Source organism: Solanum verrucosum, unplaced genomic scaffold, assembly GCF_900185275.1.
Source record: "Solanum verrucosum unplaced genomic scaffold, falcon-dt-bn FXZP01000278.1, whole genome shotgun sequence".
In the NCBI taxonomy this organism is placed as follows: Eukaryota; Viridiplantae; Streptophyta; class Magnoliopsida; order Solanales; family Solanaceae; genus Solanum; species Solanum verrucosum.
This window is the reverse complement of record NW_026020332.1, coordinates 908,986-928,547: the sequence shown is the minus strand read 5'-3', so window position 1 is coordinate 928,547 and position 19,562 is coordinate 908,986. Positions and strand designations below refer to the sequence as shown.

Below are 19,562 nucleotides of genomic sequence, written 5' to 3'. Positions count from 1 at the left end.
TTCATTGCAAGTGCTACAAGAAACTTTTGCTAATAGAATATTCACAGTGATATTAAAACTGAAATGTATAATACGCATTATATTCGTAGCGTTTTTAAATATAAGTTAAAGAAACAATAGAAATTCAGTACCTTTGTTTTCTGAATTTGAGATAAAGGAATCTGATGCTCCTCTCTTCATGAATGGATTTTGGATCTGTTTAGAGAATTTAGGGTTTTGGCTTTCCAATTCTTTTTGTCATTTTTACTTTTGCTCTCTTATAGGAAAAGAAGGCTGTAATTAGGCCCCAAAAATAGAGGGAAACGATTTGGAGGGATATCTTTCATGAATTCTTTTAAATTTGTTTTCCCTCCTCATTATTTCATAAAAAAGAAGCTTTGGTTTTAATTTTCTTTAGGTAAAACCGTAAAACTATTATATTACTATATTCGATATACAATCACATTTACTCATTTTATTTATAACTTATTAAATTATTATATATGACTCCCTCTGTTCACTTTTACTTGTCATAGTTTGACTTGACAATATATTAAGAAAATAATTAGTGATATAGGTATTTTACCAAACTATCCCCTATTAAATGATGTCTTGAAAAATAATTTAGAAAATAATTATTTAATATTGAGAGTAAAATATGAAAAAATAATAATATATTTATTCCCTTTTATGATATGTCAAAGGTGACAAGTAAAAGTTAAAATCTATTTTAGAAATAAGTGATAAGTAAAAGTGAACAGATGAAGTATTATTTAAAACTAATTTGTATTAGATATAAATAATGGTATACATACACTAAAATATTAACTATATTCAATTATTAAATTCTTAGGTCAACTAGTTATAATTATATTTTAAAAATTATTAATTAATTTAAACTAATAGTATATCACAAAGGTATCATAAATATAGATTAAGCTTGAGTAAACTTAAAATTATCAAAATACTTATAATCGAATATAATAACCTATTTATTTAAATTATAATTGAAACTCACAAGTAAGATTCTTTAAAATTGAATTGAGATGAATGATGATCAACTATAATTAAATTAGAACGATAATTGTATTATTTCAGAATATTATATGCGAGTCAAATCATAATTCTCAGAACACTTGACCAGGATGAAACTTAAGTGTGACTTATTGACGTTTTGCTTAAATTTGATATAATTAATTAATTAAAGTAAATATAATCATATATTTATTTAATTTATATTTGAAACTTACAATTAAGCCATTGTAAAATTGAATTGAATCGAATGATATGATTAACAAAACTAATTACAAAGAAAAATTCTCAAAAAAATAGTAATTTTGGAGGCACTTGATCAAGATGGAGCTTTAGCGAGACTTAGTGAAGTACCTTTTCTTAAGTTTGATAAATTAATTAATAAAATTGTTAGATATCATTATCTATTTATTAAAATTATGCCCATAAAATCAAATCGAATTATTAAATACCTTTATTTACACTAGATTGATGGATAATGTTCTCATGAAACATGTTTGAGTCAAATAACAATTCTAGAATCACTTGATCAGGATGAAGCTTGAGTAGACTTGTTAAAGTTTTGTTTAAATATTCTATAATTAGTTAATCAAAGTTAATATAATCACTTATTTATTCAAATTAAATCATATATAAAATTAAATTGTATTGAATGATTGACGCAACTAATTACAATAGATCGATAAATGTATTACTTCAATGAAACACATTTGAGACAAATAATAATTATGGAAGCACTTGATCAAAATGAAGTTTAAGGCGAGACTTCGAGAAAATTTGTTTAAATTTGATATGACTAATTAATTAAAATCAATTAAATATAATTAACTATTTATTTGAACTATATTTGAAACTTACAAATAAGACTGTGTAAAATTGAATTGAATGATTAATAACTCCAGTTATATTTACATGCAAGAAAGGTATATTTTGACGTTGCTAAAGATTATTATTGTTGCAACAATTTTAACCCGTGATAAAAAATAATTATAAGCTACAAAATTTTAACACAATGATATATTTGTGGCTATATCATCTCGTCTTGACAAATAATTATAGCTATTCAACCAACCATTTTCATGCTTTTTAGTACGTAAAACAAATATTTACTTAGCCATAATATTTTGTTTTAATTAAACTTTTATGGATAAAATAATTATCATTGATACCAAAAAAATTCAACATGTGACCCAAAAAAATTAGCTACGAAATTTTATTAAAGCAGTAAATCTATAGCTATATCATTAACTTTAGCCACATTTTTTAACAACTTGAAGCAAAAATATTTATTTAGCTATAATAATTTATTTTAAATAATTTATTGTGGCTAAAAGGTTATTATTGCTATGGTAAATTTCAACTCATGGCAAAAATAAATCATTAGCTACAAAATTTTACTATAGCAAAATACTTGTGGCTATAGCAGTTAACTATTGCGACAAATTTTTATACCTTGAAGCAAAAATATTTATTTAGCTACATCATTTTGTTTCAAATAATTTATTGTGGCTAAAAAGTTGCTATTGCTACAATAACTTTTATTGTGTGGTAAAATTTTTTAACCTGCTATAAAATTGAATTGTAGCAATAAAGTTGTAGCTATTCATATAATTATTGCCACAATTATTAGCAATTGTAACAAAAATGAGGATTTAACTTCGCCAAATTAATTTTTGTGGCTAAGAAAATTTACTAATTTTTAAATAGCTATAAAACTAAATTTTTTGTAGCTATTACTAAATAATAGCCACGATTTTCGAATTTGTAGCTAAAAATAGATTGTGTTGTAGTGTGTCTTACGCACATGCCACCCCATTCCCTGCACCCCATTTCGGCGAATCTTCATTTATTTCGATGAGAAAAATATGAATTAATTTTTCGGATGAAAGTTTGTTATTATATTTTGCAATTTTGATAAATAATTACTAATGGAAAGAAGATGAAGACAATGAGTAAGAGATTTGATGCTGTCAATATGAAGAAAATTGATCGATTCTAGTATTAGCTAATTAGAAACTTTCATTATTTCACTAGCACTTGAACTGTTCAATAAAGAATCCAAATTGCATCTTTACACAGAAACCATAAAGGATAAAATTGAATGAAGGAGAAGAAAGAGGTAGGGCGACGATTTGCTGGCGTCGTAGTTGCCGCCGGCACCAGTGAAGAGGAAATGGGTCTCGGAGGGGGGCTAAATAAAAAATAAAAAATAAAAATAAAAATAAGTTTTATATTCATAATTTTTTTTTGAATTATTTAAATAGAGCTTTTTAAAAATATTAAATTCAATGCCACATGTCATTTTGTAAAAACTTTTACTTGCATTATGATATTTGATATAGCTTTTTTTAAGTATTTGACATATTTATTGACTCCACGTAATGTGTCTTAGCTAAGTACGATCAATTCATTTTAATTAAAAAAAATCATCAAGATCAAACTAAATAATAGTTAAAGAAAAAAAGTATCTTATGAAGCAGAGACAGACCCACATGCCACATGTATATGTGGGAGTGTTTACGCATCCATTAATTTTAAAAAAAAATTATATGGGAAAAGACATAAATTTTCCCTAAACTTGTACCGAAAAGTCAGTTACACGCTTAAACTATTACGGCGACCTATTACACACTTAATCTTGGTCAAAATGATATTAATACCCCTCAGAACGTGACATGACAAAGAAAGTGTCTTCGCCTTCCTTAAGGCGCGTGAGAAGAAAAAAATATATATATTAGAATGACAAATTTGAACACATGACACTATTTTATTGGTTATTATATAATTATGTATTATAATTTTTAATATATTAATTATTTAAACATTTCTTTTTAAAAAAATCTTTTTATTGGTGGCCCCAATTTCTTTAAAGCATTTACATTTTTCTTAATTTTGAGTTCTTCTTCTTCTCAAGGAATCACAACATTTGTCACCATTGATTGTTTGATGGAAGCACATCCAACACTCTACCCTTGAGGAACTCTAAAAAGAAATGAAAAGGAGTGGAGAACATGATGACTTCCAAAGAAAAGTTAATAATTTTCAGCTTAAAATTCATGATTTTTCCGTTTGAACTCGCCGGAGGATTCACCGGAGAAGACCACCGAAAAATAATCACGAGAAAGATAATAATTTCTATTGAAATCATATAACTTTTATGCATAAAATTCATGATTATATTGCCTAAATTTATCAAAAGTTCATAGAAGAAAATGATTTTTCCAACTTTGTCTTCTCTATGCTCGCCGGAGCACTACCTACAATCACCACAATTTCATTTATATGTCTCAAATCATCAATAGCATTTTTGATTAATCATTACACACGAAGAATACAAATGAAATGCTTGATTTACATACTAGTTATCAAGATTCTTAAAGAATTTTACAGATCTGAAAATTTTATTTGTTCCACCTGCAACAATGGTGTTGCCCATCGCCTATCGCCGCCGCCATCTCTTAACTTCATAATTGACTTACTGATTCCTATTTTCTCTTCAAATTTTTATTTTTTCCTTCAATTTATGAACAATGGAGAGGAAGAAGAAGAAGAAGAAATGAATTTAAAAAGAGAAATATATGGTGAGAGGAGGAAGATGCCTATAGATCTTTATTCTTTTGCAAAAGTTTAAGAAAATATCAAGAGATAAATGTTTTTAAAAATTAAAATAAATATTATTTATGTATGAAAACGCGTGTACAACATTTTTTTTTACACAACTGAAATTGTCTTCAAAAGGGGTATTAATATCACTTTGAACAAAATTAGGTGTGTAATAGGTCGCCACAATAGTTTGAGCGTGTAACTGACTTTTCGGCACAAGTTCATGAGGTAATTTATGCTTTTTCACGAAATTATATATATATATACACGTACATATCTATGTATATCTATTTGAGAAAGGAAAAAGGCATACATTCCCTCCTTCAACTTATATCAAAAAGTCAGTTACACGCTTCAACTATTATGACGACCTATTACACATCTATTCTTGTTCAAAATGTAATTAATACCACCCAAAACTGACGTAGAAATAAAATTTAAAATAAAAATAAATTAGGCGCGTTAGAGTTGAAAATAAAGTAAAAATAAATAAAATTCAACCCCCCCTCCCCCCCATTTTCTCCTTTTTTTAATGTTCCTCTTCTCTTATTTTCCTTCAGAATTTTTCTTCTTCATTTTTTCTTAGCACAGTTTTACAATTTGTCACTCAATTTCATTTTTTTCTTATCACATTTTTACATTTTTTCACTCAATTTCATCATTATACTTAGAAAGAATAATTTTTTAATTCAATTTTCACAATAATTCTAGAAATTCGAGACCTTGTTCTCCTAATTTTTCCACTTTCTCCTTCAATTGTTTGTACAAAGCTTACTGAAATGCCATGGATCTAAAATGGGTCGAAGCACAAAATAATCTGCACTAGAAACGCCATGGATCTGAAAAACATCTTTTGTACTCAAGTTGGAGGGGGAAGCTCATTGAAACGAAGCTCATGGATCTTAAATATGTCATAGCTTGAAACGCCATGGATCTGAAAAACAAAGTTCATTGAAACGTCATTAGATCCATGGTTGAAGCTTTGAGCTTGCTGAAACACCTGCAACTGAAACTAAGAGCAAAAAAATCGAAAAGGGATAAGGTAAAGGGATTTGATTCGGTGTTTGTCAATGACTGATTTGGAGTTTTGGGGTGGCTGTTTATGGTGGCTAAGATAGTTGTTTGGTGGTTGTTCTTTGTCGGAGATGGGTTGGCTGTTGGAAAAAGAGGAGGGGATGACATTATGGAGGTAGGTTTGTGGTGGTGATGGGTTGATTGTTCTTCGCGGAAGAAGACAAAGAGAATTGTGATATAAATTCAAATGAATAATTTTTCTAGTCAGATTAGAGGCAAAAGTGGATAGGATATAGATTGGAAGAAGATATGATTATTAGATAATTTTAATAATTAGTTAGGGATTAATTAGTGTAAATAGAGTTAATAAAATAAAAGTTAGTTAACAAAGAAAAGAAAAAAAAATTAAAAATTATAATTTCTAAGTTGGTGCTGACGTGACGCTGATGTGGCAACGAGTGTAATACACCATATACTGTGAGAGTGGATGCGTCTCAAGGTGGTATTAAATTTACTTTTAAATAGTAAGGGTGTGTAATAGGTCGTCATAACTCATAATAGTTGAAGCATGAAACTGATTTTTCGGTACAAATTTGAAGGGAAATTTATACCTTTTCCCATCTAAGAAATTGACACAACTAAATATGATTAAAAGTAGGGAAAATGCATAAGTACCCCCAGCCTATGTCCGAAATCCCAAAAACACACCTAACCTTTACTAAGATCCTATTACCCCCGAACTTATTTTATATGTAATATTCTACCCCTTTTTGGCCTACGTGGCACTATCTTGTGGGCCCAACCCAGGTTGACAAATTTTTCAAGGATAGTGCCACGTAGGCCGAAAAGGGGTAGAATATTATAGATAAATTAAGTTCGGGGGTAATAGGACCTTAGTAAAGATTAGGTGTGTCTCTGGAATTTCGGATATAGGCTGGGGGTACTTATGCATTTTCCCTTAAAAGTACTCCAAAAAAGCAAAGAAAGATGTTTTCTACTACACGTACATGCTAAAACGCCCACCCATACAACCTAGGTTCTATCCGAGCTAGAATGCTTAATATTGGTACACCCTGAATTCGCCTCCCTTATAAAGGGGGAGGGAAAAGTGGAAATTTTGAAGTCAAAATTATGTAACACAAAAAAGGAAAAAAATAGAATGCTTGAAAGTTAAAACAGAAAAGAAAAAGAGCACCAAATTTCACCTCTCAAAAAGCACTTCCCGCCATCCCTCTTTCTCCTCCCTCACTCCTCCGAAATGGAGTAAAATTAACTCAGAAATTACGGCTGGACAGCAATTTTAGCTGAAACCCATTTCTCAAAATTGCTGAAATTCTTGAAAACCCATTTGAATTAACAACAAGAATATGGGTATACAAGGCCTTTTACCCCTTTTGAAATCGATAATGTTACCTATAAACATCAAAGACTTGAATGGCTGCAGTGTAGCTGTTGATACCTATTCTTGGCTGCACAAGGGTGCACTTTCTTGCAGCAAAGAGCTCTGTAAAGGCATTCCTACTACCAAGTATTCATCTTCGTTTCTCTCACTTTTTTACCGATTTCTGCAACTTCTTTTTCTTTTTAATTTCTTGTGTGTAACTTGCGAAAGATATTTGATGGGTAAAGAAAATTTGAATAACTGTTTCTTTTTGTGTAGAATAATTTGTTTGTTTTGTTGTTTTCGATTTCATCATTTGATGGTTCAAGAATCTTCTTTTTAATTGGTATTAAATATTTAACGGGGGAGGGATAATGAGGTTGTTGCTTTCTTTTCCATTTTCTTTTGTGGCACACACTTATTATTTTTGTTTCATTTTTATACTGTTTTATGACTTGATGTTCATGATGGGGGTCCTTAAAATGTCTTTGTTGTTCAAAAGTGATGCTCAAATACGTAAATGTGGGTATGTAGTTGAATTTTTGGACAACAAAATTTTGATTCAGTTAATGATTAATGCAAAGGGACTATAAATCCGAGTCCATGTGTTTATACCAATTTATTGAACAAGATATTTTTGGAAAGAATGTTGCTTTTGTATTTATCATTGCACTGGGGTTTAACAGAATTGTTGCTATGCATTTTATATTATATTCTTCTCTTGGTTTGATTCTGCTAAGTAGTGTTCATATGGAACAAAGATCAAACAAGTTTTACATACTGTTAGAAGGAACTACATAGGGTTGTCTGTTTAGAGAATATTAATTGTAAGTTAAGATCACATTAGGAAAATATTATACTCCCAAAATATTGTGGATTTCACATTAAAATTGAAGTTAGATGAGATCAGGAAGTGTGAACTACCTTTAGAGAAGTAATGCACTGGTTAGCTGGAGCTCATGGAAGGTCAGAAAACCCATCAAGAAAGTATGGAAGATGATCCATGCTTGCATTTTTTTGGTGTGTCTGGACAGAAAGAAAGAACAGATGCTTTGAAGGCACCTCTTCCCTAAGCTACATTCTTAAGTCTAGAGTTTTAGAGTTGTAGCTGGAGACTCTCCCCCCCCCCGCGTCAATCCCCCTGAAACTTTCATGGACTTTGTTAGGTCCTTAACTTTAGATTAGGCTTTTGTAATAGAGCTAACAATGTCTTGTACTTTTTTTATGATCTGTAATTTATGCATCTTTTGGATGCCTTCTATAAAATCTGTTATCTTGTAATAAAAAAAAAAACTACCTTTAGGAAAGTGCACATAATTTTCATGTTGCACTATATTGAACGTCTTTGAAATCTCTTTCTCTGAAAATGGAAATCTAATTGATGGCTGAAAAGATGAAAAACATAAATATATATTTTTGGTTAGCTTAATACAAACCGTGACAATCTATTTCTTTGTATGTTCTTTTAGGCATATTGATTATTGCATGCACAGAGTGAATTTATTGCGCCATCATGGTGTCAAACCTATTCTTGTGTTTGATGGAGGTCCCTTACCAATGAAGATTGAACAGGAGAACAAGCGTGGAAGGTACATATAAACTCCTAACTTTAACTTCTTAGTTGTGAGTTTCTTTTCTTTTTGATTGGTCTTATTTGTGAGTTCTTTTTAATTTCTTTGATTAACTAATAGGAGTTCTATTGACATTTTACATCTAGAGGATGTATGAAAATTACAAAAAAAAAAGAAGAAGAGAGATATCATTGCCTCTATTGTAAAACTCAAGTAACCAACAAAGTCTATAAACTGATTTACATCACAAAGATTTCCCGATAAAACAGGTTTACAGAGTTGGCAGTTATGGTAGAGGCAAGTGATGAAACTTCCTCCTTTGCATCTTATGTTTCTCTTCTCCATGTGGTCCCTAAATGCAGCTTGTGATAGATTTCCATATGCAGGTATACAATCATAGCTACATATCCTACCTTCTGGACAACTTGATAAGGTCCATAACACTTGAAGGTGAAGTGCTTACTGGACATAATCATTTGTCTGTATGGTTGAATTTTGAGATACATCTAATCTTCCACCTCAAACTTCCTATCCGATCACTTTTTATTAGCCTTCCACCATCCTTTGTTGTGATCTGGTTAAATGGAATTTCAATAGATGCAGCTTGACTTCTCTAGTTATCAATATCCTGTCTATCTAAACTACTTCAGAATCACCTGCAACACATGGCAAGCGCAATGGTGGTAGTTGCCCATATAAAGTTTCATAAGGAGTGGCCTGAGTTGAAGTATGGAAACTGGTATTATACCACCATTTTGCAAAGAACAAGTAGTGCGCCCACTGAAAGAGAGTCGCAGCAATAACACCTCAAATAAGTCGCTGAACACTTATTAATAACCTTAGTTTTGACCATCAGGCTGAGGATGGTTAGCAGTAGAGGTATTCAGAATCACTCCTTGTATAGCAAACAACACCTGCCACAACTTACTTGTGAACACTGGATCCCTGTCACTTACAATATCCTCTGGCATACCTTGGAGTTTAAGTATGTGTTCCATGAATAGCTTGACAATATCCACTACAGGATAATGATGTGAAATGGCTATAAAATGGGCATATTAGTCAATTTGTCCACCCACCCAAATGACGGTTTTTCCCCGAGACCTTGGCAACACTTATGGAGTCCATACTGATACTAAACCACGTAGCTGAAGGGATCGGAAGAAGTTGAAGTAATCTAGGATTGGAAGCTGAATCATATTTATTCTTTTGACACACGTCACATTTTTTAACATAATTCACCACCTTTTCCGTCATGCTTTTCCAATAAAAGAGAGACACAGTCCGTCTGTAGGTGTGATCAACCCCAGAATGACATCCATCTACCATCATCCTGCCAATGAAGTTCTTTCTTCTTTCCACTTAAACCAGCTCAGACTATCACTGATGTCGACTAGCTTGAAAGGTTTCTATCCAGCGAGGAAATATATGTTTTATCTCTACACATCTCTTAAGTCTTATCTGCAAGTGGAATCGATTAATATTTCTGATTGCTGTATTTCCTTGCTTAAGTTTCTCTGTCAAATGGATCAATCTTCAAGAGATAGTGTTGTTGTCTAAGGGGAAAGCTGATTGCCGGAGTTCTGAGTTTGTTTAATGCAATCTTAGTAGTCACAATGCTTCATACTTCCTCTGTGGAAAAAAAAACTATTTGAGAAATTGATCTATGATTGTTAGGTAGTCTAGAAATTGATCTATGGTTGTTATGTCGTCTCAAAATAATACATATTTTACTTAATTTTTAGTAAAATGGAGGAAGATGTTTTTGCAAGCATGCTATTCAAGATGTGACTGGTGAAGCAATTCACACATTTTCCTGCAGGTCTAGGAAGGAAAACCTTTCTCGTGCAATAGAGCATGAAACTAATGGAAACATGACTGCTGCTTATGAGTGCTATCAGAAGGCTGTTGATATATCACCTTCAATGGCTCACGATCTAATACAGGTACTGAATCCATCATGATTTCACTACTGCCGTCAAGTCAGCCTTTTGTTTCTCATAATTTTATATTTGCATTTGAAGGTCCTAAAGCGGGAAAATGTATGTTACGTAGTGGCTCCTTATGAAGCAGATGCCCAAATGACCTTTTTGGCCATCAGCAAACAGGTTGATGCTGTTATAACCGAGGACTCAGATTTAATAGCATTTGGTTGTCCTAGGGTAAGCTTTTGGCTGTTTTTTTGGCAGGTTTTGTCAAAAAAAAGTTTTCCTTTTATGCTGTTTTAATGTTTTTGTACTTTGTTATGAAAGTCCTGGTAATTGTTTGTTGAATCCAGATCATTTACAAAATGGATAAGTTTGGGCAAGGTCTTGAGTTTCGGTATTCCAAGTTGGAACAAAATAGGGAACTGAGTTTAACAGGTTTCACAAAGCAGATGCTTCTTGAGATGTGCATCTTGAGTGGTTGTGACTATTTGCAGTCCTTGCCTGGAATGGGGCTCAAAAAAGCTCATGCACTTGTAAAAAAGTTCAAGAGTTATGACAAAGTGAGTATTATTATCTGAGCATTAGAAAAGTGAGTTTCTTAGAAAGATTTGTATGTATTTTGCCAAAGTTTGCTTTCTCAATATGCCTCTCTTATCTATTGACCTGCATTTGGTACTGAGCACTTACATGAGCATGATAATAGAAACTAATTTGTTTGCTTACAGGTCATTAAGCACTTGAGGTACAATACTGCTGCAGTTTCTCCTATGTATGAAGAATCTTTCAGAAAAGCAATTATGACCTTCCAGCATCAACGAGTTTATGATCTCATGACTGAAGATCTAGTTCATTTGTCCGAGCTCTCTGATTGTGGTAGTCAAGATTTAGATTTCCTAGGCCCATATCCTTACATATTTATTTATGATGCAACTGTGATGCTTGTTAGAATCAATCTCCTTTATTATGGTTGGAGGTTTTTCTATGATCCATTCCTTAACCAGGAGAACGCTGATACCTACAGAAATAGCTCAAGGAATAGCAAAAGGTGACATTGATCCTTTCACTATGATGCCATTTCAGGTATTTAATTTTTGTCCTCTTTTCTTTAATGAAGTTTCTTGATTTCAGTTCTCTTGAGTTAGAAGACCAATCACTTTTTGAGTGATATTCCTACATCCCCTTCAAGTCTATGTCATTATTTGCATTTATGCTCTAGCTTTAGCAGTATTATGTTCCCAATAAACTGAGGTTTGAAGGAAACTTGAGGCAGACTATGGTTAACCATCTTGGTAAAACACTCCTTCTATCCACCTCCATTGACCTTTTTGTCCCTCCTAAATAGCTGACTTCTTTCTAAAATGATAATTTCTTCTCCCATTAATCTTAATTAATACATGAATACTATGATTAATTTAAAGTTGATACGACAACTTTCAAACTCACACTTTTAAACCCTTCTCTACCAAACTCAATATAAGATCCCCAAATCCATCAAAAAAATACTCTTGAACTCTTCTAAACTCGATGCAGGTCAATCAAAATGGCACAGAGGGAGAGTACTTGAATATAGGCCACATTCTGAGGGATATATGGACTTTCTCTCTTGTTCTAGTGAAGATATGCATGACGGCTTGAAAACTTAGTGGTTTTCTTCATGCATAACATCTCCCATATGCCGTGCTTCTTGTTGCGTGTCTTCCTCTTTTAGCATTATCAGATCTTCATCCATTTCAATGCAAATGAAAATATTCTTTGCAACTTCATGCAAAATTTGATGAAGATAGTGTGCCGCTCTGTAACTTCTGACAAATGTTTCTTTCCTTTTATTAACCTTAGATATACTTCATATCAAGTCTATATTTCTCTAAGTTATAGAATTACAATTCACCAGAAAGAATGCAACACTGCTGAACTGGTGGATAGCAGAACTTATGAACTGAATGACTTCAAAGTGGAAGGGAGGAAGCTTGATTTGCCTGCACAGAAAAATCTGCTAACCAACTATTTCTGTATCCTATTGTACAAGTACTTAGCTTTTCACTTCTTACTGTCATTTGGAGCTCAAGGCATCATTAACAATGATTCTCTCTTCATTTTTTCACATGTTTATGGCAAAACAACTTTTAGCAATGTACCTTGCATATTTAGGAGGAAAGGCCTAAATCTATCTGAACATAGATCATTTATCTTCTTCCTGTTTATCACATAAATCTGTATATTGCAAATATCTCTCTTTTTTCTTTTCTCTGTATAGAGTTATGGACATTATATTAGGTTTGACGTTTGACAAGAGTCTCTTGGCTGGTTAAAGACGTATATCAGTGCAGCGATAAGTATGAGTCTTAAAAAACCTCTGATTTTGGTCAATCTTTTACCAATAATAGAATTGAATTGGCCCAAATAGGGCTGAATGGATATAGAGGGTTCATATAGTCATTTCCAATTAGTTTGTATTTTCATTGGAGCTTCTTTCACTTTTGCATTTCTCAAACCTGTTTTGGAAACACTTTTCTTGAGCTGAGGGTCTATCGGAAACAACCTCTCTTCCTAACAAGGTAGGGGGTAAGGTCTGGGTACCCTCTACCCTACCCGGACAACACTGGGTATGTTGTTGTTTCCTAGCTATTGTGGAGAACTTACATCCAGACACATTTTGAGAGTTGTGTAAAATCATTTTTATTGATGAGAGTTATGTTAATTTACATTTTGTAAAATCCTTTTCCGATGAGAGTTATGTTAGTCCCACCCCATTGGCATTCGAATGCAGTGCTAGATGTTAGGCCAAATAGAGTGGAATGGATGTAGGATTCATATTGCCAATGCCAGATTAGTCTGGATTGAGGTGTAATTGTTGAGAGATATGTGAAGTTTAATTTTTTTGTACAGGCACAATAGTAAATGATTCTCTGATACTTCATTGGTAGGTTTGTGTGTCCTTAACGTTTATTATAGGCACTGCTTCTCTTGAAGCAAAACAGAAATTTAGGGCCCCAAGAACTAGCCCTATTCTTCCGAATTCAAAGGTTGGAGTTTCAAGCCCTTGGGCAGACAGTAGAAAGGGTGCCGATTCTTATAAATTCGAGAGCTTGTCAATGTCCTCGCCTGATCCTCTGGTGAGCAAAAATGGTTTTGCAGTTAATACTGAGAATAACTTCTTGTATCATATTGGAATTCTGATAGCATCTTTCTGAATAGTAGTTTCTTCTCCTTAGGTGGATGATGACATTCACTTGAAAGCTTCCATGTGTTTGGAGTCAAAAAGTCAAGGTAAAGACTAAGATACAGAATTTTATTGAGGATCAATAAGTGCAGTTAAACACTGTCTTTCCTTGTGTTCTCTGAGCAGGAATTCTGGTAGAGGAAGAAACTGAAAATGGCCTAGGACTACAATCTGTTCCACTACAGCATTCAATATGTAAACCCTGCATCACATTGCATAAGGAGCATGCTCTGGATTTAAGTGAGAACAAGATACGAGCAACAAAAAAAAAAGTGATAGTGAGGAGCAGCTATTTTCTGAAGAATAACAAGAAGGAAGATATTCAGGATGATAAGAGTGAGATAAATGTGGTTGCCAATGATAAATCTCACAGCAGCATTCGGGAGAATGATTATGATTCTATATCAGATGGAATGAATGGAGCAGTCGTAGCAGCAGTTAAAAATGCCATTTCACAAAGTTCTTACTTTCAGTCCAAGCCATCTGCCCGAAATGGTCAGTACATACAGAATTCTAAGCTTTGTATCAAGGATGATGCTTCCTCTGAGGCTCTGACAATAAACTCATTTTAGTTCCTGCAGGTGATACTGAACAGAAAGAGAACAAAAGAGCAATGGTAAGGAGTTCTTATTTTCAGAAGAACTTGGCAAATGAAAATTCTCAGGGCAACTTGGATGTTGCTGCTGAAATGGAACATACAAATCCCAAGTCTTCTTCAGGAGATGACTGCTCTGAAAGGAGATTAAAGAAAAGGAAGGTTACCTTCATTGACACTGTTCAAACTGTAAGTTGTTTTTCCATGATGTGTTTTCCTTTCATCTTTCATTTCTAATTGATGAAAAATTTGGTCAAATTTGCAGCTTGTTGCATCTAATGTGCTCTTCTTCTATAGGATTATGCAAGTGGTGAATGTTTAGAGGCTGACACATCTGGCAGTCAAGGTATGTATAAGGCCAAAAGCAATATGAAAATTAGTTTACTCCGATCATTGTCTATCCACATTTGATACTCCTAATTTATGCTGAAATTTCTGGAGCTGTGCACTTTCTTTTCACAGCAGCAATTGTTGCTGGGTATGCTTACCAAAATGCTACAGTATATTAATGTAAAGCCAGAACTAAAAGATCAACTAACAAGTTAGTGAGCACATTAATCAGGCAGAGGTGTAGTTGGGAATTTAAACCTGCGACCTAAAGCAAAAAGCTTATATATTATATATATATATATATATATATGAAGTTGTTTTTGCCCTTTTATATCCAATTGTTGCAACTAGGACTAGTATAATTGTTATATGCTAGATTGGAGATATTCTTGAGACAGTGCTGCTTTTTCCACGACTTGACTCTTCAAGTAATTTGGACGATTTGATAATTTTCTTAGCTTCTCAAGTGACTGTAGATCTGTTCCTTGCGATAATATAACACTTGATAGTTTCTTATTTTTTTTTCCTGTACCATTTCTTACAAAGAAAAGGCTGCATACAATTATCAAGAATCTCCTTCATCCTTAAGCTTTTGTTGGTTATCTATTACTAGAATCCTTTTACTGGAGAGACATCAGAACATCTTTCTATTTCAGGTGACTTCAACTTCGACCTAGATGATTCAACTAAGGAGACAAAGGACGGACAGGGGAAGTTCGGTTCCAACATCTCTCATTTGGGACATTATTCTCAAATATCAGAGAAATCAATGGACAATTTTGTTTCAGTCCTATCATCATTTAGATACACCTCAAATGGTTCTCGAGCCAGTGGGCTTCGAGCCCCTCTAAAAGATATTAAGAATACCAGCACTAATAGGTAAATACTATTTTGAACATCTATGTTTATGTTTAGTTGTGATTTTTGACTGTCATCTCTGAATTTACCCTTTGACTGAAGGTCCGCTAGTAACATGGATCTAAGCAAGTTTGTGTACAAGCCAACAAAGCAAAAACAATTATCAGCACGTCGTAAGGTCTAAACCTTGTAACTACACTGCCTGGCGCCTGCATTTGTATAAACTGGATTCGGCAATTGTCAACTTGATATCTACGAGTTACAATCAGCTAGCAGCTCCTGCTAAATTTCCATTTTGTTAGGTGAGTGGCCATTTTTAGGCCAAATTCACAGTTTCCCTCTTCTTTTTCTCTAGGTAACTAAAACTGTCTCAATTCTTTGATGCAGGATCAGCTCTGATTGGGAAATCTTTTCGTTTCTTTTGCTGCCTGAAATTTGAAGGTACTTCACTTTGGTTTTCTATTTTTATTACTCATTTCTTATGGTTCTTCTCCACCTCATATTTTTAGTCTTCTCAATTACCATATTTGAGATGTGTTTACGGAATATTGAAGTTTCTTAAAGGATCAAAGACCAGTAACAATTTTATCTGTACCATTGTGAATGGATTTTTTTTTTTTTTTTTTTGGTTTCCCACCCGATGTCCGGAGTCCACATTGGATCTCCAACTAAATTCGGATCGTGCACGATAGGGCCCATTAGGGCTCCCAATTGGATTTTCTCCATACCCAGGCTCGAACCCGAGGAATTTTTATCTGATATGAATGTGTATATCTACTTTTCTGTAAGTGAGGTGAATAATAAGTTCAGGGGAGAGTTTAACTTATTTGGCAAAAGCTGAAAAACTTTTCCGGAAAATGTTTCACAAGAATCAACAAAAGAAGTTTCTTTTTAAACTAAAAAACTAACTTAGCTGTTTTTTTAGTTTATACAACACTGGAACTTTGCTGGAATTGGTTTGATTGATAACATAATTCAGAAATCGTTGGCTGTACGATTATATACTTTGTGAGGTTTCTAAGTATGTGATTAAGACGTAATTAAATAGGAAACAAGTATTTTGCATTTCTAGTAACATAGTCCAAGTATTTTCTTAAGAAATCTTTGCAAAAAGATTTCAAACTTTGCTTTTTTTGTAGGAGTACTTTACGGTGTTTTTCTAAAAAAAGAATAAAATATCTTACTACCAAATTGACGTTTTTCTTAAAACTACAAATTATAAAAATAAAAATAAAAATAAATATCCTGAAGTTACCCCAACCGTTCATATGTATCTATAGGATTTTTTTAAAGAAAATTTCAAGTAGGGAGGGCTTCTCTCTTGTATGGCTTCATGGATATCACAGTCCTCTTAATCTATATTCAAAGTTTTAAATATTTTGTTTAAAAATACTTATTTTAGAAAGTTAAATATTTTGGAAGGAAAAAATAATGTATTCAAATATAATTTCAAAAGTGAAAAGTAAGTTAAGAAAAATTTATTCAAATATATTTGTTTATTATCTTGTAATTACTTTGACTAAAAAATTAACAATCGATGAAGAAAAATACTTTAATCATGAACATTTTATTGGACCTCATTAAATTTGCGCAAACAAAAAGATGATCTACTACTATACAAATATATTACGTATAATTTATTTTAGAGTGAAAAATTTAAAATCATTTAATCAGTACAACTTATAATTTATCAATATTAATAATATTTATCAAATATTTATTTTACACTTAATGAGATGATTTAATATAGTTTAATTAATAACACTTAAAAATAAATTTGTAAACAAATATTGCGTCCTTGCACTGTGCACAACACGGAATCTTCGTAACTAGTTCTTAGTATAAACACCAAAATTTCTCTCATCTGCTAGGTTCTATGTTTGGTCCATGCTAGAACAAGATTATGTGATGATTATTTAGTGATAATAATATAATAATTGCTATATTATGTATAGTGACAGTAATATAATATAAGGAATACTAATAGAAATATCTATTGCTTCTAAATATTTTTTTTATTGCAGTGTCATTTCTTTTGTTAATATTTTTTACTAAAGAAATACTTACTCCTTTTCATGTGGATAACTTTCATCTGTCAGAGAGTTTTATCAATGAAATTTAAAAGCTAAATTTACATAATGTCAAAACACAAGTTAGGTCCAAATTCTATTGATTGGCATTATTTCTTAATTTAGTTCATGGAACGTAACTTTGATTATGTCTTTGTTATTTTCAGTCATAAAAATGTCATTCTCATATTCCTAACCTAAAGTGAATCATATTACTTCCCCTTATAAACTCCCAATTCTACGAAACATATATATAGCCCTTAACTATTCTCTATTTTCTTTCCTCCGAGCACTATATAGTAAATTAAATTGGCAAATTTCACGATAAAAGTTTATTATTAGTTCAAGACTATCATTTCCGCTTTAAAATAATATAAAGTAGTTTCAAAATGAGGTTAAATATCCACAAGAAGTTGCCATGTACATAGCACGATGTGCATTTTGCTTCCTAACAATCACTCAATATTTGTTAAGTCTAAATTTCTTGCTGATGAATATTTATTCTTAAGAAAAAATATTCTTTGAAAATGTATTGCACTATATATATTATTTTAAAAGGAAAATGTGGACACTTATCAGACTTTATTTTATTAAAATATAAACGATCCTTTTTTTTGGGGGTAACAGAAACATACCTTGTAATATTAAATACTCTAAGTTGGTAGGTCTATATATTTATTTATTCAAGTAGAATTCATAATAAAACACCGCACATGAAAAGAAACACAGAAAAAACGATTAAGATAAAAAATCAATTTCAAATTATTCCATATATAGTCCTTGATATGTCATAATATGGTTGTCATTCTTAATTAATATGTTGTAAAAATGAGGAAATTTCAGATTGTTTGTTGACATGTCATTTTCTAGAGAAGTTTATTCCCCAGGCTTACTTACACCCTATATTCGAGATGTACCCTTATGGATCTACACCTTTTATTTATATCTTAGAGTGTTTTGGTATATTTTGTTTCAAAACTCGCCTTGAAAATAAGTTTAAAATCATTGATTATGAGATATGTTTGAACAATATTTGTGGAAGAAACTTTGTTAGGTTGTCGTAGTTAAGGAGAATATAAAAAATTATGATGCAATAAATAGAACATCTTTATCATTAATCAAATAGTTGAATATGAAAAAATTAAGAATTAATGAGTGTTTCTTTTCTTAATAAATTATACACCACGTAAATCTTAATTAATCGAAAGCTACATATATTGAGAGCTAATAACACCAACAGGAAACAAAAATAAATTTTAACTTAGGAACGTCGCACTTGTGTATTGTTATATCATTATGATATTGATATATACCACTAATGTCTAATGTACACCATATAGATTTTATTTGGGACAAATTTTAATAACAATCTTTAACTGGAATCTTTTTTACTTTTGGAAGTATATAATATGTCAATAGTATCCAAACAAAAAAGTAGAGCATGGAACAACAAATCGATCATATTCACATGATTTATGTGCTGAATTTAAGATTGATCACACCTAATACACTTAAATTATAATTATTAATGTCAAAACAATCACGAAATTAAGCATCTTAATTTTAAAAAAAAATCAAATTAAGCATATAAATCATTTTTTTGAATTCTTGTTTAAGAAGAAATTGAAACAATATGATTCTTATATTATAATTGGTGCTTCAAATTAAAATGTTAATATTATTAAGAGCAACTTTCACATATAGCAAACATGAAAATCATATTTGTATGTTATAACTATAGTTTCCATAATTGCGCTCCATAACAAATTTTATGTTTGCTATGGAGCTTTTGATTTGTATAATTTTCTAAATACATTCAATTTTATACAAATTGTTCAGTTTTGTATAAATTTATTTATACATGGTAATTTGTATAATAAGATATGTATTTGTCTAATTATAAGTGTATAGGACGAAAATATATATATTTGTATTTGTATATACACTTTTCTCTCGCTTTATACAAACACAAACACATTTTA

The 19,562-nt window shown here is 31.7% G+C and overlaps 1 protein-coding gene across 1 annotated transcript; it reads left to right on the top strand.

Annotated features, from left to right (window-relative positions):
• The first annotated feature begins 6,945 nt into the window (after positions 1-6,945).
• On the top strand, positions 6,946-15,716 carry LOC125836241 (exonuclease 1). Its single transcript, XM_049515401.1, has 15 exons — positions 6,946-7,156; positions 8,479-8,598; positions 10,403-10,526; positions 10,605-10,742; positions 10,859-11,068; positions 11,234-11,409; positions 11,516-11,588; positions 12,400-12,517; positions 13,461-13,621; positions 13,721-13,775; positions 13,855-14,223; positions 14,301-14,512; positions 14,621-14,669; positions 15,310-15,532; positions 15,614-15,716. Exons 1-15 carry the CDS (start codon positions 6,996-6,998, stop codon positions 15,693-15,695), a joined length of 2,271 nt encoding a protein of 756 aa, XP_049371358.1. The 5' UTR covers positions 6,946-6,995; the 3' UTR covers positions 15,696-15,716.
• The last annotated feature ends 3,846 nt before the right edge of the window (positions 15,717-19,562 follow it).

Excerpts from the sequence above, each read along its gene's own strand:
- LOC125836241 (XM_049515401.1), top strand. The coding sequence starts at position 6,996 with ATGGGTATACAAGGCCTTTTACCCCTTTTGAAATCGATAATGTTACCT. Across the intron at positions 10,743-10,858 it reads TAGCATTTGGTTGTCCTAGG|ATCATTTACAAAATGGATAA; the intron begins GTAAGCTTTTGG and ends TGTTGAATCCAG. Across the intron at positions 13,622-13,720 it reads TGTCCTCGCCTGATCCTCTG|GTGGATGATGACATTCACTT; the intron begins GTGAGCAAAAAT and ends TCTTCTCCTTAG.